Below are 25,765 nucleotides of genomic sequence, written 5' to 3'. Positions count from 1 at the left end.
TGTATATAGACGCCAAATTCCAACCACTTCTTTGAGTTACTCATAACTGAGTAACAAAGGACACTTGTTTTCACTCAGTACCATCTTCTGAGAGTTGCCTGAGCTGAAACTGATTTGTTGGTCTTTTCTTTTTCTAATCATTTAGGCAAAGGGCTGGCAGTCGCATTTTTCATTGGTGGCAAGACCTCTGTTCTGTGCTTCATACAAATGAACACTTGAGAGAAGTGATCTTGTGTCACAGCAACCTTGATGAATTCGCAATGAAGATTTTTAATCAAGAACTAAGGCACCCAAACTGTAAACTACAAAAACTGCTGTAAGTCTGGCATGAGAAAATGGAGTTATTCTACTCTCTTTCTTTATCCCACCTCGCACTCCTACTCATTAGGGAGAATTAGTAGTAAACAGAAATTAAAATCTACTGCATAAAATACTCTTAAGAACACCAACTATGGGAACGTCTGGAGTTGTGGGAGCATAAGTAACTTTTTCTGGGGAAAACTGCACAGAGTGTACAAGTGGTTGACCTGGTTTTTGCGGCTTGATTAGGAATTTTCTAGATAAAGAGGAACATAGAACTAAGGCATTCTACTCAGGTCAACAAAGCGTTTTCAAAGATAAGTTCTGTGTTTTCCCCACTCAATACAACGCACAGATGTTAAGTGTTTAGTTCATTAGGTTTTGACAGTTGCATACACCTTTGTAACAAATACCCAAAACAAGATAGAGAATAATTCCCTCACCTCGTAAAGTTTCCATGTAGTCTTTATTTACGTCTCTCACTCTGTCCTGTCCTAAAGGCAACCACCTTCTGACCTCTGTGACTGTACATTAGCTTTGTCTGTTCTTGGATCTCATTTAGATTGATTCCTGTGTTCATCTAATTTTGCTCAACAAAAGGTTTTTTGAAATTCTTGTTATTGCATGTTTCAATCATTCATTTCTTTTAATTACTGATTAGCATCCCCTTGTAATGATATACTCCAACTTGCTTACTCATTTTCTTGTTAATGGATCTCTAGATTATTTCCAGTTTATGGCTGTTATGAATAAGGCTTCTATGAATATTTTGTACCAACCTTTTTTATGACATGTTCTTATCTCTTGGGCTAATACCTAGGGATGGAATTGTTAGCTCATAGATGTATATTTAACTTTTTAAAAAATTCCCAACCAGTTCTTCAAAGTGCTTTTACCATTTTATAATTGTGCCTGCATCGTATATACATTCCAGCTACTCCTCATCCTTGCCAACATTTGCTATTTCCTTTTCAAAATTTTTATATCTTCATTTTATTTTAGATACCCTACCACTTTTTTACATTTGCTTGTTCACATCTCTCTCTCTCGTCTGTTGGCTCCACCAGGAGCTGGAACCAATCCTATTTTTCTCTGTATTCAATGCCCATCAATGTGCCCAATGCCTGATTGGTGCTCAGTAATATGTAGTGAATGCTGAACAAATAATTGAGACTTGTTTCCATTAGCACTGGAGATGAATGTTCTTTTTTCGGGAAACAGGCTTCTCTTTAAATATTTCCCTTAGAATCTCAAGTAAGTAGATGAAGTCTGGTCTTGCATATATTTATAAATGTTGACATTTGCCCATATGTGATGATGAAGTAGTTAAGTCCTTTTCACTTACCTGCCTTCATCTCGCCCACAGTGTCCCTTCACTGGATGCCACCAACTCAAATCTCAACAACAGCTGATACTGGGGCTTCCCAGTTGGCGCCAGTGGTAAAGAACCTGCCTACCAATGCAGGAGATACAAGAGACATGGGTTTGATCCCTGGGTCGGGAAGATCCCCTAGAGGAGGGCATGGCAACCCATTCCAGTATTCTTGCCTGGAGAATCCTTTGGACAGAGGAGCCTGCTGGGCTACAGTCCAAGGGGGTAGAAAAGAGTTAGACACAACGGAGGCAACGCAGCATGCAGTGTCTTCTCTGGGGTTAAATGGCTCCCTCTTTTAGAATGTGAAAGTCTTTTATGGGGGATAACGCCATGAAGACGGCTCTCAGTCTTTCTTACCTTAGTGTCACCTTACTTACTCAAATCCCTTTTCCCTGGCAAGGGGATTGTACTTTCAACTTAGGTTTAGTGAGTGCATTAGGCACCTTTACTATATGATGATACCTAGCACTCTAAATGGGAATAAAGCTTTATTCTTTTGGTGTGCTTGGCTGGATGAGGGGTGAGGGTGAAGGGTGAGTGATCTGCAAAAGTGAAGGGAGATGATATCACAGAGGTTTCTGAACGGTTAGAAGTATGACTATACTGGGCATTTGGGGCTAGCAGTGGCACTGGAGGACCCAGTCTTAAGTCTCTGACAAAGTTAGGAGATGGAAATTTAAAAATTGGCCGATTTAACTTACTTCATATTTTGCTTTCTGCTGTCTCTCTCTCTACCTAACAAAGCCCATGAGATGACAGGAAATATTTTGAAAAAACGTGTTTTGCTAATTATGCATATCAAATAGTTGATATTAACTGTGAACTCACGTTGGCTTATTTAAAGGATTAATGTTGTGAATTAATGTTGTAATACAGTATTGGGAATAGCCCCAATAATATTTGGTCATCGTTCCTGAGACTAAAGAGTTAAAAAAAACCCTCTTCTGCTTTCCTTATGTTACACCTTCTTTTCCTTCAAGGTTGAAAAAAAAAAATTGAGAGTATTGGTTGTCAGGATACAATGGACATCTAAGTCATAACCCAGTTTTTTTCCTAGGCAGCATGCTGAATCCTGAGTGTATGATCTTGACCTGGAATATAAGAAACCTAGTGTCAGATAAGAGATGGTAGAAATAGTTAGACAGTGTCTAAGAGCTGGGCTTGAAAAGAGAAGGATGTTGTAATCAGGGACAGAGATGATGATGTAATCTCTCCTGTGTATTTTTTCTTCTGAAGGTTGAGATTTACTTCTTTCCCTGACGTTTGTCAGGGTATCTCTGGCTCTTTGACTCACAATCAGAATCTGATACATCTTGACCTGAAAGGGAGTGATATAGGGGATGATGGAGTGAAGTCATTATGTGAAGCCTTGAAACACCCAGACTGTAAACTACAGAATCTAAGGTAAATCATGATTTGTGTGTGTGTGTGTGTGTGTTTATAACTGAGACTTTTGTCTGTCCAAATAGACTCTTACAGCCTGGACTTGCTATTCTTTGGGCTAACTTAAATTTACTTTCCTGATACGAAATAGCAGGGATTAGTAGATTCAGGCGTCTTTCCTCTCAACAGGACCTACAACTCCTCCCACCTCCCCCACTGAAGAACTCCATTGTATAATTCTCTGTGTCTCCATCTTCTAAGTCTGGGGGAAAAAATGGGAGCAGACCCAGAATTTGTAAGTTTTTCATATTTAAATGTAGGCATACTCACTGTATCTTTGAACTCTCACAGAAGAGAATGCACCAACAGTGTGTGTGGGGGGTGTGCAATGCTATGGTGGACTAAATTTTTTTAACTTAATTTTGGATAATGAATCCCCTTACCTTATAATTGCAACACAGTGACCAGGTCAGAAAGTTGAGGAAGATCAGTGCAGCAGCTGTCAAGGTACTTGCTAGCTTTCACACACTACTGACAGGCCTGACTTTCTTTACAAAAGTGAGAGGGTTAGCAATCATACTTGGTCTCCACATTGTGTAACAGATTTCAAGAAAGATCTTATTTTCCAAGGAAAGGCACTTAAATCAACTTCTCACAAAAGAAAAACAACCAAAAAAGAAAAACAAAAAATCGTTACAGTAAGTTTTACATTCGAAGTTTTTGAAATCCTTAGGTTCAGTTCAGGGGAGCAAGACTGAACCTTGATAATGAAGGGCCAAGGTAAGGTTGTATTTGTGGGGATCAAATTATAATCTCTATGTGGACAAAAATAAGTGAAATCTGAAACAGGACCTTCTTTTTAACAATAGGCAAAAATATCATTGGGATTTTTTAAAGTCTCACCAGTTTTTACAGGATGAAATTCACAGGATATCTGCAAAGTTTTTGGTTAACTCTTGATCATGTGTAGAGTTCAGTTGTCAGCAGGCCAGCCTAGGGTATTGGTTTTACCAACTACAAGGACATTTTAGGTTACGAAATTTCTCCTGTATCCAAGCATAAAACATATTAGCAGCAAAGGGTTGTTAAATAGAGGGAAAGATGTTTTCTTGTAGTGGGAGCCAAGAAAAATGCCTGGAGTGCATAAGTGGAGTGATAAGATTCCTTTCATCAGTTGAGATTTGAATAAGGCATTCCACTGATGAACCTTGATGTAGGCCCAATTACTAGACTTTCAGATAGGAAACCATTTCTCCAAGTCAACTATTATAGGGCTGTTGCACCAGTGCATAGAATGTTTGGAGGCAGAAGTCATCAGAGCTTTGTATATTGTCTAACACTATATTCTGTAGGACTGGATGTTCTCTCAGCGTGGGTGGCCACTGGAGAGTAATCAGTCTCATAAACATTTCATATCATGAAATGTTCCTAGGAAAAACTCCAGTTCTGTGTTTGCTTTAGGCCTCCTGTTATGAGAGTTAGAAACAGCTTGAGTGGCCACGATTGTCTAGTTTAGGCATAGATCATGCTGAGATTAACATTTAGAATTGCATTTTGATGTTTTACTCTCCCTGCTGAATGTAGATGATGTGGGCAGCGAAAGTATTGATAAATTAGTGGGTCTCTGCCAGTCTGTTTCACCAAATATGATCCCCAATTGCTACAGGGACTTAGCAAATTTAGATATAGTGTTTTAAAATGATTTAAATTGTAAAGAGACTCATATCAGCCCTTGCAAATGAACATATTGGAAAGGTACACACAATCACTAATTTTCATGTGAATATTTCACTCTGATACTTATCAAAGGTTTTCCCCCACAAGAGGAGAAAGATCTTGTCTCCCTATCTTAATAACTTCTTCCACATTGTGATAACAGGGTAGCTCTTAAAACATGTTGAACACATGGGAGCGGGGATCTTGGACATGCATTTACTGCCTAATTGTGCCCAGAATCCTGTCTCAGTTTGCCTATACTCTGCTGTTGTGGTTACAAGCAAGGTGAGGGAGCAATCATTGGTTCTGCCAAACAGCCACCTGAGGAATGCTAAAATGGTATAAATGCAAAACACCCCTTAGATCCTCAAAGGTTTTGAGTTAGAGGACTAACATTCTAGAAAGGGAGCATCTAAAATGGTTGCTAGAAGAAACTGACTAGTTGCCAGTTATAAACAGAAGGTACTTGAGAATGTCAAATATCCACAGTCTTGGCTCTATTATTAAGTAGAATAGAATACTTTATAATATTAATAGGTAGAGTGCATATGGTCCAGTAGAAATGTTTGCTTTTCCAGGATTGAGGAACTTGCAGTTTATTACAATTGCTTACAGTCCTTAAGAGTTCAAAGCATAATGAGTCATGATAAACTTCACAGACTTTGGCAAAGTGAGAGTAAACACTTTGAAACTAGAAATTCTGCCATCTGCATAGGTGATATAGCAGGCAGAGACTTGACAACTGAACTACCAATCCTCTCTTCTCTTACAAAAATCTTTCATTCATCAGTTTTAATAAACCTTCATATGTATATTTATACAGCTTCATAATCACCCCAAATAAGGTTTAAATGAAGTATCATTTAAGCATTTGAGCCCTAACTTTTAAAATGCAAATAATATGGGACATAAGACAATTCATTGATTTGGGGGAATTATTTGATCTATAAGGAAACTGTAAGATTTTGCTACTATAATTTGAGTAATATGAACAAGAAATGGTAACAGATTATTTTAAGAATGTAATTTATTTTCTGTCTTTGAAGTTTAACTTCTGTATATGTGTTTAGATAAGCACACATTACTAATTCTTAAAATGTTACATTACTCTGAGCCTCCAAAATCAATGAGTAGGTTTAGGAAATATATTTGACATTAAGGATAGTATAATCACTGTTACTACGAATTTAGCAAAACAGTTTTATATCTCAAAGCTTAACCCAGATATCATGATGTTTATATTATCTGATTCTAAGATTTAGAAAATTATAATTTTATAAAGATGTCATTTATTTAACTCATTTAAGTTATACACACAGATTTATATTTATATTCTTTTAAATATTAGCATAATCTATGAGAACTGTAAGATATTTAAGTTCTTTAATTTAGATTTATTGTTAAAGAAATGGAAAACCTTATGTGATCTAAAAAACCATCTGTGCATTTTTATTTCTCACTTTCATAAAATTAGGGAGAAGTCCCATAGACATTTTAAGTCTCAAATTTTGGACCAAATTAACTTATCCCATGATTTACCTTGCTTGTGGCTCAGACGGTAAAGCGTCTGTCTACAATGTGGGAGACCTGGGTTCAGTCCCTGGATTGGGAAGATTCCCTGGAAAAGGAAATGGCAACTCATTCCAGTACTCTTGCCTATAAAATCTCATGCTTGGAGGAGGCTGGTGTAGGCTATTGTCCATGGGGTCGCAAAGAGTCGGACACGACTGAGCGACTTCACTTTCTTTCACTTTAGAACAGGCCCATGAAGCCTATCCCACTAATGTAAAGGCCCTTTCTCTTGTGAGAATCATTTCCCTGGCACCTGTGGTACATTCAGCCCCTATGTGGGTAACAGACAACTTCTGCAACCATTTTGCTTTGGCAACAACTCCATTCTGCTTATCTCAATTTGTAGTTCATATCAGAAAACTCATCTCACACTCAGCAACAAAAAGAAATAACCTGCAAATTAAACATGCATTTTTAGAAAAGAAAAATACACTCAGACAGCTGTTCTGAGCTCCCCAAGAGTTCATGCTCTAGGACAGCAGGTCCTTCTCACTGAGGAATGGTGGCTTTCTTGGGTGATGCCTTTTGAGTGGCAGTTTTCTTACCATAATCCTGTAGCACAGGCGAGCTTAACTCCACTGGGTCTCAACTCATGAATGAAGCTGTAGCAGCTTCCATCAGATAGAATTCTACCCTGACCACCTCTTGAACTGAGATAACTTATTCTAGGAGCATAGATTCCTTCCTCTCAGTCCCATTGCCTAAGGACTATTTTATGGACGAGTGTCCCATGACAACTCATAAGAGCCACAGACAGCAATCAATAAGAGCAACAAAAGAATAAAAATTATAGTGTGCCTACCGTAAAGGGGCTTTGGAAGTTTTCAGCCAAGGGCCTAATTTTAGTGGCAACATTGAGACTGGTTCTCCAGCAAGACCTGAAAGTGAGTGAGTGCATCTTCTCTGTTTTGCTGGTTCATTATTTAGGAGTTAAGTATGGAGTCACAAACCTCAGCTCTCACCTTCCCTTTTGGTTGAGTCACTGGTGATTGATATTGCATGTTAATAATAAGAAGACAGAGCCTTTAAACTCTAGAAAAAAATTATTTTTATTATCATAATGTGAGATGAGAGTACTGATAAATCTTTTTTCTGATTTAACAAAATTCTTTCAATATTTGTAACATTTAGGAATTCCAAAATATCAATTTGAGTATTGAAAGAAAGACATTATTACACAGGGCAATCAAAATTACAGACTTAAAAGCACTTAATGGTTGTTCTCACAAGACATAGCAACAATCGGTAAGGTTCAGGTACCCTATAAGATTCCCTTGTTATGATAAAACAGTAAAACACAGCAAAAATGTTCTTACAAAATATTTTCTGATTTATGATACCATCTGCTTTTCTTTGCAGATGCAAGGGAAAGAGGGATCATTTTCTTTTTATGAGGCTGATATTTCATTCATCAAGCATTAGGAGGTCCATAGCTGAAATTCTATTAATTGGCACAAAGAAAAGGGATTAAGAAACTCAAACTTATAATATGGAAAAGATAAGAGCAAAACAGATTATGAACAAAGGGACTCTACTGTTTATATCTCCAGTCAAAAGCATTTTTTAACGTTTCAGTACCACTTCTATTTCTTGATTCATAAATGAGCTACATTTTGTTTCATGTCCAGCAAATTATAGTGCCTGCTTTTAATTGGTAATTATTAGTTATTACTCTTCAGGGTTCCCCCTCATATGTATGCTTGATCAAATTCAACACGATTACAGCATTTAAAATACTCCATGTAAAGCAATACATTTAGAATACCTCTGTCATATAATTTCCAGTATGTTCATTTAATCTAGGGTTACAAGGGCTAGATAGTCTACCTTTTGAACCCTAAAACTTTCTATCATGGCAACACACATGACTGCAGCAATTATTTAGACTTAATTCTATAAATTTAATTTTTAATCAGTGTGTACTGCTAGTTTTTTGGTTTTGTTTTCTTAAACTCAACTTTCTCACTGTATAAAATCTTAGTTTTGATTCATTGCACCATTGGCTAGTACAATTTTAAACTAACGTTTCCATGCAGGGTGTGTGAATGATACATTTGCCGACTTTCTTTATATCCTTGGATTGCCTTCATAGATGAATGACAGCATATCTGGGTCTCAGGCCTCTACTCTGTTCTGCACACTTTGACTTAGCTACTTTACTTTCTAACATCTAGGTTTCTAAAGAGAAGTGTGAGAAGAATCTGCCACGTTAGCTGCACCTTCCCAGACTTTCTCACTAGTGTACTCAGAATTTTTTAAAATTAGTTTTACATTTTGTTACTTTCGACCCTGATGCTAGGAAAGATTGAAGGCAGGAGGTGAAGGGGATGACAGAGGACCAGATGGTTGGATGGCATCACTGACTCAATAGACATGAGTTTGAGCAAGCTCCAGGAGTTGGTGATGGACAGGCAAGGCTGGCAACCCCTCCATGGGGTTTGCAAAGAGTCAGTACAACAGAGCGACTGAGCAACTGAACTGAACTTTTGAACTGCTGGAAACCTTTGTTTTTTCCCTGTCAGAAATGATTTCTTTGAATTTTTAAAAATGACTTCAGGGCTTACTCTCTTGCATGTGCTGTCTCTGTGTCTCTTTTCTAAGAGCATCTGATAGTCTTGAGAGTCCCTTGGACTGCAAGGAGATCCAACCAGTCCATTCTAAAGGAGATCAGTCCTGGGTGTTCTTTGGAAGGACTGAAGCTGAAGCTGAAACTCCAATACTTTGGCCACTTCATGCAAAGAGCTGACTCATTGGAAAAGACCCCGATGCTGGGAGGGATTGGGGGCAGGAAGAAAAGGGGACAACAGAGGATGAGATGGATGGATGGCATCACCGACTTGATGGAGATGAGTCTGAGTGGACTCCGGGAGTTGGTGATGGACAGGGAGGCCTGGTGTGCTGCGATTCATGGGGTCGCAAAGAGTCGGACACGACTGAACGACTGAACTGAACTGAACTGATAGTCAATGGCTGTAGCTTTCTTCCTATATAATTCTTACTTTTCTAAGAATTACTTTTGTCCTCTTAATCCTTTATCCTCTCCTTCTAGGGGAATTTCTTAGATTTATTTATGTTGATTTTTCTCTATTGTGTCAAATACAGATTTCAGTTTGCTGTTGTTTTTGTTTTTCCTTCGTTTTTGTTTTTTTTGGTTGCTTGAACCCCTGTGAAGCATTCTCACTTCTGATGTGCTATTATTGTTTCACAGAATCTGCATCGTCCTATACATTTAAAATGTAAAAGAAGCCTTTCTAAACATTTTCTTCTGTTTCCTAGTTTTGTGTTTTATACTTGGGCTTATTTTCTGTCCCTTAGTATAATGTATCTTTTTCTGTTTAGCCTTAATATTTTATCCACTCATCCCATAATATTGGACTATCTTTTCTGTCTGGAAGAGCTCTATCCATACATAGTTTATAAGATTTCCCTTGTTTCCCTAACTGCCTTGTTGGCTGCTGATACAATATCTTTTTGCATTAATCTACTCAGGATCCCATAATAACATACCCAAAATAGCACAGACTGGCAAGCTTAGAAAACACAAATTCATTACAGTTCTGGAAGCTGGAAGGTCGAGATCAAATGCTGGCAGAGCTGGTTTCTGGTGAGGCCTCTCCCCCTTGCTTATAGACGGCTGCCTTCTTGTTTTGTCTTCACATGGCCTTTCTGGGCATGTACTCACTCCTGGTGTCTCTTCCTCCTCTTATGAGGACACCAGTTCTATTGAATTAGGGAGTCTACTCCTATGAGCTCATTAACCTTAACTACCTCCTTAGAGGCCCCTGGACAGGGAACATACAAATTTGGGGAGGGCAGCTCAGTCCATAACAACTTTTCAGAACAAGCTGAGGTTTTTCAGCTTTAGGTCATGTTCCAGGTCATCCACTAAGGACTAATTCTGGACTCTGTACCCTGATTTTGATGTAGAGAACCAATTCTCAAGGGACTCAAGTTGATAAGTCCCTGATTAAAGGGAATAAGTAGAACAAGTCCAAGTTCCAGGAATGCTACTGCCTGACGCTGCTTACAAATAGCTGATATTACTCTCAGCCACGTTTAAAGCCAAATTGTGTGTAAATACGAGTCTCTAAAAATAAGTGCTCTACATGCACTTTAATTTTCTTGTTGTTTCCCTTCCTCTTTTAAGAAATACTTAATTTTATTTCTAATTTACTTCTTATTTTCACTGTTAAGGACAAAGTTACTCAGAAAAACACAGATTGGCTGCCATGAATAAATGAAATCTTGACAGTAGTTTATGGTTGGTTCAGCTTTCACCCCTGGTTTCATGCCCATCTCAGTTCTGTTTCAGAAGTCAAAGTGTGCAAGGATACAGCCATCCTTCTGTCTACCTTCTTCATGTTGTTGTTAAATTCCTCCCAAATTAAAAAAAAAAGAAAACTTATTATTTGAAAATACTTTCCTGAATGCTTTCATACATATTTTGTAGGGAATTGGGGAGGTAGGGATGGGAGAGGTAAGCTTCCTCCCCTCCCCTTCCTGTCTGTCAGAGCCCTGTGCTTTAGATAAATCACCCTCATTCTGTGTAGGGAAGCTGAGTTTCAGAACAGGTCCCAAAGACCGGGAAACCACACTCTGTGGCTGAGTGAGTTGGGGTTATAATTCTTTTCTGAGGAGTGGTCGTTTCTATTTTTCTGTATCGTTTTCCAGCTTGGAATCCTGCGACTTAACTACGGTTTGTTGTCTGAATATCTCTAAGGCTCTCGTGAGAAGCCAGAGCCTGTTGTCTCTGAATCTGTCAACTAATAATCTATTGGATGATGGAGTGAAGCTGTTGTGCGAGGGCTTAATGCATCCAAAGTGTAACCTGGAGAAACTGTCGTGAGTCTTTCTGTACTGTTTTCTACAGAGACATTTTGTTCAGTTTTTTTTTTCTTTTTTTACTTATGAACTGAGTGGGTCTTGATATTACTTGGCTCATTTGTCAGTCTTGGATGACCTCCTCCTTCTACCTCCTTCCCCCTTTCACTTGACTTTTAGACATTTCTTTTGTTTATGACAGATGTCTTGTTTTCATTCTTTTCCAGCCTTCTTCTCTGTCCTCTTGTATTTTGTTTCACCATACCTTGTCCATGGCTGCAATGGAATTCATGATTTAAGTAGGTTTGATGAGGTTGCTTCTATAGTGGAGATGTAGAGGTTGTTAGTACCAGCTAACTTCCCTCTGAAAGGGGAGAGAAGCACGCACTTTGGGACTTGACTGACCCCTCTTCATCTGTGTTTCTGCTTCAGCTTAGAAAGCTGTGGCCTCACAGTAGCTTGTTGTGAGGATCTGTCTTTGGTTCTCATCAGCAACAAAAGGCTGACACACTTATGCTTGGCGGACAACATCTTGGGAGATGGTGGAGTAAAGCTTATGAGCGAGGCCTTGAAACATCCACAGTGCATTCTACAGAGCCTAGTGTAAGTGTCTACTAGTTTTTAAAAAATATATATATATATTTATTGTTATTTACTTGGCCATGCTGGGTCTTAGTTGTGGCATTCAGGATCTTCGATCCTCATTGTAGCGTGTGAACTCTTAGTTGCAGCTTGTGGGATCTAGTTCCCTGACCGGGGATCAAACCCAGGCTCCCTGTGTTGGGAGTGCAGAGTCGTAGCCACTGGACTACTAGGGAAGTCCTGGTGCCTGCTAGTTTTCATCATTCCCATGTAATAACATTTTGAAATATATTTAAACTAGGAAAATATTTTGGACATATTATGTCCCTTGCTTTTTCCCTGTTGTCTACGATGATGAAGATGATGAGGGTGATGATATTAATAATTGCCATATATTGTGACCCTACTCTCTGCTGGGCCCTGTGCAAAATTTAACCTGCAGAGAAGTACCCATTGGTGTCAAATTGGTCACCTGAGTTCTAAGTGCCTCCCTGAATAGGTGAGGATTGTGAGGCTTAGAAAGGTTATGCAACTTGCATAATGCTTACAAGAAAATGATGTATTTAGAATTCAAGTCCACCCATCCAACTCTATATTCTGGGCTCCAAACAGTTAAATATGTATCACTACCGTTAAACAAAGACAGTATTCCATGGTATGGCTGAGTTATGATGTGACAGTACTGTTCATTGCTGTTAGGTAACGTGAGAAGTATGTGAGTTTGTGTTGCTGCATAGGATGAGAGAAGACAACACTTCAAAACAATGATTTTGTTTGATTTTTGGTCAGCTCACAAGGCACCCACTTTTTGAGCTTTTTCACCTTTCCAATTTGCTTCAAATGCTGAATGACCATAGAATGGTCAACATTGGGCAACTTCTCATGTAGTTGTAAGAGGATCAGCTTCGATGATTGCCAGCCACTATGCTCCTCATCTTCAAGGCTCTTGTCGCCTTCGCACAAACTTCTTGAACCACCACTGCACTGTACATTCATTAGCAGTTCCTGGGCCAAATGTGTTGTTGATGTTGTGAGTTGTCTCCATTGCTTTATGATCCATTTTGAACTTAAATAATAAAATTGCTCGAATTTGCTTTTTGACTAACATCAATTCCATAGTCTAAAATAAATATAAAATAACCAGCAATTAATAAGTCATTAGCAAAAAAAACATAAAGAAAGATGCATTAAAAAGATGTATAACATAATCACATTTATTTAAGAATGTATTCCAGTATCAAATGGCAAATTTCAACAATGCAAAACCCGCAATTACTTTTGCACCAACCTATACAAGATTCTTTATCAATATTAATTAGTTGAAAATAACTTTAAAAATTATTTGTGTTGAACATCTTTTCAAATTTTTTGGTTTCTACTATTCTAGAAATTTCCTCTTACTAGGCTTAGCTTTCCCCTGATTTTTTTTTTGTTATATCTATTATGGTTATTAATGTCACATATACATTATCACTATTATTTTTATATATTATAAATAACATACCTGTTGTATTTCTAACTTTCTTTATGGTTATTTTTAGAATATAGAAGTTTAAAACTTTCGTGAAGTTGAATTATCTTCCCCTTCATGACTTAATAGAATTGTTTAATATATTTAAAAAAAGCCCACTTCTGTCATCTTTTTCATATTCATTATGGCTTGTGAAAGTCAGCCTGCCAGGCTCCTCTGTCCATGGAATTCTCCAGGCCAGAACGCTGGAGTGGGTAGCCATTCTCTTCTCCGGTGGATCTTTCCAACCCAAGGATCGAACACAGGTCTTCCACATTGCAGGCGGATTCTTTACCATTGGAGCCACCATGGCTTAATTTTTAACACTTATTCCAAATTAACTTTGTCATAAGATTTAAATTTACCTTGCCCTACATATTAGGGGACATTAAATGTCCCCTACATAAAGGACATTAACCCTAAATCATTTATGGCATAATGTATCTTTTCCGTTCTGATTGGAAATGCCGCATTTAATATGTACGGAAAGTCCTCATTTAATTATGATTCCGCCCATTCTACTCCATTGGCTTGCTCCTCTGCTCCACAGAGCTGCTTCTGTAATAGGATACTATATTTACGTACAATGTAGGGAGGCTAGCATGTTCTTTTTAGGAAGAAAAATTCTGAAGAACAAGAATCCAGTTTGAAGCCAAATTTGGCACAAACCTAAGTGAGACAGCCAAAGAGGCAATGAGGAAGGAGGGTATTTGATCTGAGATAGATGGAGGGTTGGCAAGAAGATAGGGGCTTAGAAACCTCTTCAAAGATGTACAAATCTAAGTAGCAGAGCAGTGATTCCATCTCTCCTCACATTGTCCACCCACAGGCTGAGGCGCTGCCATTTCACGTCACTCAGCAGTGAATCTCTCTCAACCTCTCTCCTGCACAACAAGAGCCTGAAGCATCTGGATCTGGGGTCAAACTGCCTACAAGACGATGGAGTAAAGCTTCTGTGTGATGCCTTTCGGCATCCAAGTTGCAGTCTTCAAGACCTGGAGTAGGTGCTCTGTGACCTTATTTTTGTGTAGCTTTAAGTACTGGGAGGGCAGGGGAGATGGGAAAAGAGTTCTGAGAGCAGAGTATCTGTCAGAGAGGAATACACACTAATTCTCTCTCATTCTGCATGAGAAAAGCTGGAGGAGTCTATTCATCAGATTTTTGTTAAACAATTACTACAGTAATTACAGTCAACTTCCCTCATTCCCTCGGTTAAGGAGGGTCAGAGACCTCAGGTTGAACTGTATGTAGCCATTTCATTTTTGCCTCGGTTGTGCTTCAGGGAGTCTGTTGTGTGTCTTCTACCTAAATCCAGGAAGCTGAATTGTGCTTTACTAGTTTTTCTTTCTTAAACTCGGGTTTATACTTAGGTCAACTTTGAAAGAAACTGGGAATGAAGTTTTTAAGAATATCCAAGAATCCAGTCATTCTTAAGCAGCAATCATTTTTAATTCCATTAGTCTGTCTTACTCTAGGAGTAGGTACACAAACATTTGCATATATGTGTATGTATAGTTGTGATTACATGACTTTAAGGTTTCCTTTTTACGTGATCGTATTTCAGATAAATGTAGTATTTCATTTAAATACTTACATATAATTATTTATTTTAATGGCTACATAGTACATAGTATTTCATTAGGTAAATATTGTGGCTCAAGTGAAGCAAGATAAGAGATGTCACTTAGAAATCTCACTTTCCCACTAGGGCCTCCCATGCGACTAATAGCCTGGGTGAGTCATTAAGGGTCTAAGCCCAACACTGTTTTCCTAGAAACTGAAGATCGATGGGATACCTAGAAGTGTTTGGCCAGATTGGATTGACTTATGATAACCAAATTTTCAAATGAGTTTAATAGTTGATTGTCATTTCTATAAACCCTGAGGTGATTGAACTCTTGGATTCAATAAGTACCTGTACTTCCTCTGAGAAAATGTATATGATATGGGTTACGATGTGATTTTCTGGTTTCTTTTATTATTATTCACCTGGAAGACAGAAATTTACTTCATGGAGTTTATCATTAAATCCAGTGCCTTCATTTCAGCTACAGAGATATAATTTCTATGTGGCCTATGCACACAAGTTGTTTGCTTAGCCTGCATTTTTCTCCTAAGCATTGCTGTAAACACATAGACAAATTTGTGCCTTCTTAGCCACTTTCAAAGCCTCTGCAGGCATGCCTATTCTCTCAAGCAATCTTTACATCAGATATGAACTAAATGCTCAGGGAACTAACGGGTATCTCTAAGGTTATGCACTTGTCCTAAGGTAACTTACAAAGTGCTGACAGCAGGGAAATAAATATAAAGCCAATTATAATAGATTCCATATGCTGTTATAAGGATGTGGCAAAAGTCCCAAGGAGCAAGGAATGAAACAGAGGAAACTTATTTAATTTAGGCTTGAAAGATAAAGAGGATTTTGTTATGTGCAGATACTCTAGGCAGAGAGAAAAGATGGGGAATGCAGGTAGATGTGATATATTTGGGGTAGGGTAAATGGGTGTGTATGGTTGGAAAATAGGGTGGGGACAAAATACGGAAAGAGAAAGAAAGGCCAGATCGTGAATGCTCTTGAATGTCCTACAAAGGACTTGAAGGAAATACCTTTTTGTATGTAGCTTGCTTCTTTCTTCTTTGGAAACAGTACTTTTAGATTCCTTAACTGCAGTTTAATTTCAAAAATATATTAGGAACCGAAGGCATAGAGATCTGTGGATTCCTCAGGAAAATTATATCCGATCCTTTTTTTTTTTGGCAGAGGTAGAAATAAGTGTTTATACCCTTGACTTGGGAAGCTTACTAGAAAACAACCTATTTGTGGGAGAAAGCAGTTTTACCTGTTGGTTTTTTCTTGCTTATTAAGCAATCCCATCTGTTTTTAGTGGCTTAACATTAGACCTTCCTGTGTGCATCCTAGGTTATAGATAGAAAAGGCTTAGGGAAAAAAAGGCTCACCTGGGCGTTCCTTCCAGGAATAAACTAATAAAGCCTCACAACTGAAAATCTCACTTCTCTTTTTTATTTCTCACAGATTGATGGGCTGTGTTCTCACTAGTGCATGTTGCCTGGATCTGGCTTCTGCTATTTTGAACAACCCAAACTTGCAGAGCCTGGACCTCGGGAACAATGACTTGCAGGATGATGGAGTGAAATTTCTGTTTGAGGCTTTGAGACATCCAAACTGCAATATTCAGAGGCTTGGGTGAGTTCGGTTTTCCTTAGGAAAATGATACCTATCTGATGGCTTGTATACCTAGAAGAAATTTAGTATATGCAGAATGGGTGAAAAATTAATGGGGCTAGAAGGTAAATTATTCTCAAAAATGAAAATCTGAATTTCATATATATAAATCGTTGTATTACATGTTCTTAGCATAGAAGCCGCACTTCACATTACTTTGTGTCCCCCTTAGTGCTTTGGACATGGTATATATTAAGTAAATAGTGCTTAATTTAGGTCTTCTATGTTCTATTATCCTTCAGATATTCCATCTGTCCTTGAATTAATTTTTCTTAGTAAATCAAAGGTTTTACTAATCATTTTCTACCTGTAAAAATGCTGTCTGTGGTCTCAAGGAGCTTGTAATCTAGCAAAATCTAATCCTATGTTCTGAGTACTTTTTATGTTGAATAATGTTTAAATTTTTATTTTCTCTAAATCTTGAACGGATTCGTATTGGCTAGTACATTTTTACTTACACAGCATAAATTATTGACCTCTGGGTCAAGAAATTTGCTCTACATGTGGAAAGCCTAGACACTGATATATCTTCCTGGCTCTTCTAAGAAAGTGTTGCTTTTTCTATGTTTCCATTGACAATTTACAAATACACACACACACACACACACATACAAATACATATAAATTATATATACATATATATTTCACAATAATTATGATATTACTTTTGGGTCTGACTTTTAATTTTATTCTGCCTGTTTTAGCCAGTTACTGTTTAATGCATCCTGCCAGGAGAGTGGGGTCCTATCAGAGACAGAGGACTTGATTACTCAGAGGATAGCCACATAAGCATTGGGCATGTTTGCTGGCAGTTTCCCTTGTGTCGCAGATCCCACAGGGTCGATGTGTAGGACTCAGATGGATGCCTGCACAGGCAGTTGTTGCATTCCAGGAGAGGAACGTTGAGTTTGGGGGACCCATCATTTCATAGTAAGCAGTGAGCAAGCCTGCCCTTTGTCCTGGAGGGAGACATTTCTTTATCCCTCAAGGTTGCTCACTGCACACACATCCCAGGAAACGATCAGGTAGTGTTGTCAGGACCTTGCATTTTTGTCAGTAAAACATGTAGGAGGGTGACATAGCCATAGAAGAATGTCTCCCAACAATTTCCACAAATTTTTCTACACAACAGAAAAAGTTTTCTACAGAAGTCTTGGCTTCTGGTGAACTTCCGCACGGATATGCCACTCCACTGGCCACTCTGATTAGTCAGACCAACAAAGGCTGGGACCAAATTTGTTCAGTTTGTCTCTATGCCATTTAATTAAGGTCACTATCAACAGGACTCCAAGCACAGGATGAGGCCAATTTGCAGTATTGATTTAAAACATGCCCCAGGGCCCTGGGCTTTGCCAGCTGAGTAACAATAAAAGGAACAATGTGTCCAATTTTTGATTATAATTCAAGAAAGGGAATTTAGAATGACCTGCTGCTCCTGGTCTCATTAGCAATAAGGAAAGGAGGCAAAAGATGGGCCAGAAGCAATGCTTTCATCATTAAAGAGCCATTCAGTGGTCTACACTTTCCCACATGCAAACATATAACCTGAAGGTGCACAGGTGGCTCCAATGTGGGGTTTGTTGTTATATTTGATTTGGGTCACCATTACCTTGCTTTGGTTGTATCGGGCAGGCAGTGCCGCTGAGGAGTTACAGCTGCTTTGTTTGCCATATGTGGCATAATCCAGGCTGTTCCAGCATTAAGAGAATCTTAGTGAATTTGCATCCACAGATTGAAACAAGTTCATACCAGTTGCCCTGTGAAAGGGATCTTACATTTGGGGTCTGCCTTTGACAGCCACAGGCATAACAGAATAGTTGAGGACCTGCCATGTCCATGTGAGATTTTCTGTTTTCATAGCATGTAGACAGGCATGACAACTGGGCAGTGGGTCCAGGTGCCAGCTGCTGCTTGACTCAAGCAAACCACGTAATTATTTGTCAGGTGGCAGTGTTGGATCCAGGGTGACAAGGAGAACCATGGTGGTTCTTCCCACTCCCTGAACCTCTCAGGTTCTAAGGTGTTCTTTCTCCAGGTATTAGTGCTGTTAGCCTTCCTCCCAGTCAGGAACTAGGTGTGTCCCATCCCAGTGTCTATAACTTCACTTTTTCTCTAGTCATCCCCCACCAGCACCAGGCCTACAGTCCAGAGGGATAAGGCAGGAGAGGGACAAAAGCAATTTTACAGTATTTATAGAAACCCGTTGTATCCCACATCTTGGCTTGTTGGGGAGTTGTCCAGCATTGTACTCAACCAAACGATTGTTATTTTCACGAGCTATGTCAGTCCAAAAGAGAATCCAGGTATCTGATCTGAATTAAGTTTGAATTCCAAAGTCCTTTTTTGGCTGACCTGCCACCTGGAGGGTGTACCAGTCAGGGTCACCTGGAGTTGCTTTTAGGGAGAGAAAAGCATCATGCCCAAGAATGACCCGAATACAATCCTGAAACTTCAAAATAGTTTTTTATAGAAGCTGCCGTCCCTTTCATCCTAATCATTACCCAGGAGGTAGCCAAAGAGAGATGAGCTTTTCAGGGGATAGTCACAATTGGTGACTAAACTGCCCCTCTAAGGAATGTAGACCAGGAGTTAGTGAGGGGTGTAGAGTCAGTAATATTTCTTATTTAATTTTGAGGGGCAGTCCAGAGATATATATTATTTTTTTGCATATCTGAAAATATGTTAGTTTTCGATGAACCTGAATGAACACATTTGGTTGTCTTCATAATATTTTGGTTATCCTCTTAAGAGTTCTGAAGAGTCCACTGCCTGCTAGCATTGAATTTGGTTGTAGAAAAGTCTGAAATCAGTTGGTTCTTCCCCTTTAATATCCTTACTGTTCTAAAAAAATGGAGGAGGGGGACTATATATCCTCCAAATTTTTCCTTTAGCCTTTGTTGAATTTTCTTTAATAATACTTTTCTGGGGAAATGGTGTGCCATTTAAGTATGTAGATTGTGCTTTTTTTTGTGGGGGTAGGCTTTCATATCTTTAGTTTCTGCTTATCTATTTGACTTAATTTTTTTTCAGAATAACTAATTATGCTTATGTTGGATCTCTTTCGTTTTTCTGTAATTATGGATAATTTTTTATCTATATTCTTTAATCTTTTAAAACTCACTCTTCTTTTGCTGGATCTTTCTAACTCATGCTACATATTCCTAAGTGTATTTTTAGCAGTTGTGACTTCTTTTAATGTGGCCTTCATTCTATAATTTTTTTCTTCTGTTACTTTTAAGCTCTGCCAAATCATATTTTAAACATTTTATTTATAAAATAAAATATACAGAAAAGTAAATAAAACTAATGTTTTTTAAAAAGGAAATATGTAACAATCATGGTCAGGTTCAGATATTGAATTTTCCCAGTAAACTAAACTCCCCTCAGTTATCCCTCCCAAATCACAACTTCTCTCCTATTCAAGAAGTAAACATTATCTTGACTTTTATAGCAGTAATTTGTGTTCTCCGCTATAGATTTATATAATATATGTAATCATAAACAATATATTTGAATTTTGCTTGATTTTGAACTTTCTATACAGGGAAATCATACTTTATGTATTCTTTTATGTTTTTTGCTTAATGTTATGATTGTAAGAGTCCTCTAGTTGTTTCATGTGGCTGTTTTTACTCATTTTTATTGCTATGAAAGATTCCAATGAATGACCATACTACCAACTATTGCTAACCTGAAACACTGCCAGATATTTCTCTGGCAAAAATGGATTTATTCAGGATCCGCAGAGAATTGTAATTTGGGGTCTGCAACCATGATGAGCCATGTGCAAGTCTCTACATGGCAAGGAAAGGAGAACGTGTTTACAGAGAGGAAAATGAAGCTGGAGGGGCTATAGCAAACCAAGAGTCTGGCTTTTCCCTGGCTGAGTCCTTGCCAGGAAAGAAGTCCTTGTTGGGCTACGCTATCTTTGCAGGGTGTGAGAGCTCCCCCTTCTGGTCTCCCAACTCTATTTAATTGAGGTTTGTGTTTATTATAGGTTTCTTCTGTGCTGTGCTGGGCTTAGTTGCTCAGTCTATTTAGCTGGTGGATTGTTTTCTTTAATGATTAGTGCTGCTATGAGTATTTTAAAACATGAATTGTAAGACAGGTGTTTACACATTTATCTCCAGTAAATAATGTCTGACTCTTTGCGACCCCATGGACTGTAGCCCACCAGGGTCCTCTGTCCATGGGATTCTCCAGGCAAGAATACTGGAATGGGTTGCCATTTCCTTCTCCACAGGATCTTCCTGACCTAGGGATCTAACTTGGGTCTCCTGCATTGCCAGAGGCGTTCAAAAGCTACCCACTCCAGTATTCTGGCCTGGAGAATTCCATGGACAGAGGACCCTGGTGGGCTACAGTCCATGGGGTAGCAAAGAGTCAGACATGACTGAGCAACTTTCAGTTTCACTTTCTTTACCACTAGCACCACCTGGGAAGCCCATTTTAATACATGGATTGTAAGACAGGTGTGTACACATTTATCTACAGTATAATTAGGAGTGGAATTATTATCGGGAATATCTCCAAGGATCACACCCATTATGCTACCACTGGCAGTGTGTAAGAGTTCTTGTTACTCTATTCTTGACAATTTTGTCAGACTTAATTTTTAAAATTCTAGCCAATCAAGTGTGATTTTAGCATAAGACTGTGTAGAACTGGAATTATTTCTTCCTTGAACTTGGCAGAAATTTCTGGTGAACTTCTGGCAAGTGATGTTAGCCATTTCATCTGAAACTTAAAACTTACTGTCAAGTGTCTGTTATCTGCTTAATTTCTAAGTCATATCTAGTGTTTAGATAGCCATGTTTCATTAATTACTATATTTCTCTATTTTTGTTGAGTTAATTTTGCCATTATTTTTCCTAAATTCTTGAGTTGGATGTTTATCTCATAAATATTTCCTTCTTTTCCAATAGACTTCATTAAGTCATTAAGTTCATCCTACAAATTTTGATATTATATGTGTTATTTTTGTTACTTTGAGTTTAAAATATTTAACATGATTTTTTCCTTCAACATATGGATTATTCTAAAGTGTACTACTTCATTTTCAAACATAAGGGTTTCTTATTATCTTCTTATATTTAACCTCTGGCACTGTAGTCTGAGAATATACTGTATATGATTTCAATGTTTAAAAAGTTGTTGACACTTGTTTCATGGCCCTTATATAGTCAGCTTTTAATGTGTGTTCCATAGTGCACTTGGAAAGATTATGAAGAGTTGTGGGTTGCAGTATTTTGTATCAGTTAAGATTGTTAGTTCTGTTGTTTAAATCATCTGGTATTTTTAATGATTTTTTCCAGATAATTCTATTATTGTGAAAAATATGTTAAAATCTCTGCTATAGTTACAGATCTGTGTATTTCACTTTGTAGTTCTGTTAGTTTTTATTTTCTATATTTGTGACTTCTATTAGTGACCACAAATTTAGAATGATTATTTCCTGATGAATTCTTGATAGTGTTTTATGTCTCTTAATGCTTTTATTCTTATAATGCTTTTATGTCTTATGTCTTATATGCTTTTACCATAAGGTTTGTTTTGTGTGATATTTATGTACCTTGTATCATAATTATTGGGACTGTTACCCCACCCCCTATTCTTTATCCATTCATCTGTTGATGGACATCTAGGTTACGTCCATGTCTTGACTATTGTAAAAAACGCTATTATGAATATAGGGGTGCATGTATCTTTTCAAATTATAATTTTCTCTGTATATATGCATGGGAACAGGATTACTGGATCATATGGTAATTCTATTTTTAGTTTTCTGAGGAACTTCTCTACTCTTTTCCATAGTGGCTGTACCAATTTACATTCCCACCAACAATGTAAGAGGGTTCTCTTTTCTTCACACTCTCTCCAGCATCTATTATTTGTAGAGTTTTAAATGATGGCCATTCTTCTGTTGTCAGGTGGTACCTCATTGTAGTTTTGATTTGCATTTCCCTAACAATTAGCCATGTTGAGTATCTTTTCAGGTGCCTATTGGCCATCTGTATGTCTTTGGAGAAACGTCCATTTGGGTCTTCTGCCATTTTTTGATTGGGTTGTCTTGTTGTTGTTGAGTTGTATGAGCATCCGTATATTTTGGAAATTAAGTCCTTGTTGGTCACATCATTTGCAAATATATTCTCCCATTCTGTAGCTTGTCTTTATATATGTACATACATATATATATACACATATACATACATACCTATCTATCTATCTATCTATCTATAGTTTCCTTTGCTGTTAAGACCTTGTAAGTTTGATTAAGTTCAATTTGTTTATTTTTATTTCTATTGACTGAAGAGGTTGACCAAAAAAACATTGGTACAATTTATGTCAAAGAATATCTTGCCTGTGATCTCTTCTAGGAATTTTATGGTGTCTTGTCTTATATTTAAGCCATTTGAAGTTTATCTTTGAGTATAGTGTGAGGGCATGTTCTGATCTCATTGATTTACATGCAGCTGTCCAACCTCCCAGCATCACTTGCTGACGAGACCCTTTTTTTTCCCCTATTTTATATTTTTGCCTCCTCTGTTGAAGATTAATTGACTCTAGGTGTGTGGACTTATTTCTGGGTTCTCTATTCTGTTCCATTGATCCAGTTCGTGGTATTTTGTTATCCTTGTTTTATGCATGGGCCCTGGTTGGTTGATTAGTTGGTTAATTTATCTCCATTAACTATGTCTCCTTTCCATTTATAGGCAGTTTGCCTCGTTTTTTTGAAATATGCCATAGAATTGTATTACCTTATAGAAGATGTAATGTTGCTTTGGGGGCTTCTCTGGTGTTTTTAGGTGTATACATTTTTTTTGCATAACTGGCATGGTGCCATTTATTTACCTTACCCACTCTCCATAATTTCTTTAACATATGACATTTTAAAAAATATTAAAAAAATTCTTTTTCATTGTGGTTTATCACAGGATATTGAATATATAGTTTTCTGTGCTATACAGTAGGTCCTTGTTTGTCCATTCTATATATAATAGTTTGCATCTGCTAGTCCCAAATTCCAAATCCAACCCTTCCTCACCTCCACTCCTCCTTGGCAACCACAAGATTGTTCTCTATGTCCGGAGTCTGTTTTATAGATAAGTTCATTTGTATCATATTTTAGATTCCATTTATAAGTGATATCATATGGTGTTTATCTGACTCCACAGTATGATAATCTCTAGGTCCATCCGTATTGTTGCAAATGGCATTATTTCATTCCTGTTATGGCTGAACAATATTCCATTGTATACATGTGCCACATCTTCTTTATTCATTCCTCTGTCCATGGACATTTAGTTTGTTTCCCTGTGTTGTATACTTGGACTTTTAATACTCAATATCATATTTCTAAAATCTACTTATGTTGCTGTGTTTTTAATTCTAAGGATTCAGTTGCTTCAGTTTTCCTTGGTGTGCTTCCACATTTTATTTATTCCTGGACCATAATTATGAACCTGTAATTCATGATTAAGGAAGGGATCTATTCAACCCCCAAACATCTAGAAATAATGATATTATATACCTTGATTTTACCCTATTTGTGCTCATTTTTTGAGCTTCTGGAGTTACCCTACACTCCCAGATCACAGATTGCTTGTGTGCATGCTCTCTATCATGAGATAAAGTTCATTTATCTTTAGTCTCTCTTCCCTGCAGGTTGGAGCACTGTGGTTTGACTTCTCTCTGTTGTCAGGATCTCTCTTCTACTCTTAGCAGCAACCAAGGCCTGATAAAAATAAGCCTGACACTGAATACCTTAGAGCGTGAAGAAATTATGAAGTTAAGTGAAGTCTTGAGGTCTACTGAATGTAAACTACAGGTTCTAGGGTAAGTCTTCATTGGCTTCTCAGGGAAGAAGTTTCCTGGAATGAGGCATTTGGGGAGCCATTCATTAATGGCAAGCCTCAGCATCAACCTGATTGTGAATCATTGGGTATTTTCCAGGCCCTTATTTGTTTTTCTCACATAGAAGAGTGAATTTCAAAAGGTGCAATGTAGCATAGTAGTTAAGAGCTGAGAACTCTAGAGCCTGACTCTCTGAGTTTGAACTCTGGCCCTGCCACTTACTAGATATTTGAACTTGTACTAGTCCGCACATTCTCTGTGTTTTGGTTTCCTTTGTCTGTAAAATTGATGAAATGACAATATTTACTTAGAGGTTTACTGTGAGCATGGATCACCTGAGTCCATACAGGCAGTGTTTAGAACAGTGACTAGCACGTAATAAACAGTGTATGTGTTGGCTGTTTTCATAATCATGAATAGAGCTATTTTGCTTGAATAGGAAAAGTCTCTTGATGGATCCTTTAAAAATCTTAATCTGTTTTCCATTTATCTTTTGTACTCTATTTTCCTTCAACTGCTATGTCTCTCAGTGTATCTCTTTCTCCTTACCTGCTGCCCAGCCATGTTAATATTCTCTGTCTATTAACAGGTTTTTTTCTTTCCTTGAAATAAATTCCCCAGAGAAAGTGAAGGGCTATGGGAGAATTGAGAGGTGTTTTTGTGGCAAGAAGAGGTGTTCCCTTGTCTTCTCAGGTTGTGCAAAGAGGCACTTGATGAAGAAACCCAGAAGCTGCTGGAAGCTGTGGGGAGTAGCAATCTACGCCTAGCTGTTAAGCAGGACTGTAATGACCATGAGGAAGAAGATGGTTCCTGGTGGCGGTGTTTCTGATTTGAAGAACCTGATGTCCTTCAACGAAGTAAAATTAAGGCCTCAGAGTGACAAGGTGGGGTGGGAGGCTCTTAGCTTTAGGTACTCTGTGCCCAGACATATAGCATGTGATGTCTGTCAGATATGGGTTAGTCACTTCTCTGTAAAATGTCTGTTCTACTTCACATGGGAGTTAAGAGGCTATAATAAAATGGAAAACATAAAGCTCTGTGGAAAATATAACATGGTTTGAGTTGAATACAAAGTTTAAGGATTCAGATGTAAGAAGCCTGGAAATGAGACTGGAGAATGGGCCAGGGAGGATTATGTTAAAGTCCCCTATTTCCCTTTCCCTCCCTTCCTGCTGCCATGCCTCTCTTCACAGCCTCACCATCTGTGGCACATTTTACTGAATGCTCTGCTGTGTGTTCTTGGGACCAGTCGGGGCAAAACCACTTAGTGTTTTCTTAAAATGCAGATTTTTGAGCTCCATACCAGATTTATTGAAATAGATTACTGGGTGAGGTTCCCAGACACTGGCATGTTTAATAACTTCCCAGGCAATTCTTTGGTACATTACTCTTTAAGAATCACAAG

The 25,765-nt window shown here is 38.0% G+C and overlaps 1 protein-coding gene across 1 annotated transcript in view; it reads left to right on the top strand.

Moving 5' to 3' along the window:
- The window catches only part of NLRP14 (NLR family pyrin domain containing 14), a 34,492-nt gene extending 9,303 nt beyond the window's left edge, over positions 1–25,189 (top strand). The window contains exons 4-11 of the mRNA XM_052653319.1: positions 152–316; positions 2,912–3,079; positions 11,018–11,188; positions 11,600–11,770; positions 14,089–14,259; positions 16,297–16,467; positions 24,172–24,342; positions 25,054–25,189. Coding sequence (XP_052509279.1) covers positions 152–316; positions 2,912–3,079; positions 11,018–11,188; positions 11,600–11,770; positions 14,089–14,259; positions 16,297–16,467; positions 24,172–24,342; positions 25,054–25,189 — 1,324 coding nt within the window. The remainder of the gene's footprint in view (positions 1–151; positions 317–2,911; positions 3,080–11,017; positions 11,189–11,599; positions 11,771–14,088; positions 14,260–16,296; positions 16,468–24,171; positions 24,343–25,053) is intronic.
- The last annotated feature ends 576 nt before the right edge of the window (positions 25,190–25,765 follow it).

The sequence above is a fragment of the Budorcas taxicolor genome, chromosome 15 (genome assembly GCF_023091745.1).
Source record: "Budorcas taxicolor isolate Tak-1 chromosome 15, Takin1.1, whole genome shotgun sequence".
Taxonomy (NCBI): domain Eukaryota; kingdom Metazoa; phylum Chordata; class Mammalia; order Artiodactyla; family Bovidae; genus Budorcas; species Budorcas taxicolor.
This window is presented reverse-complemented; position numbering and strand designations above follow the sequence as displayed.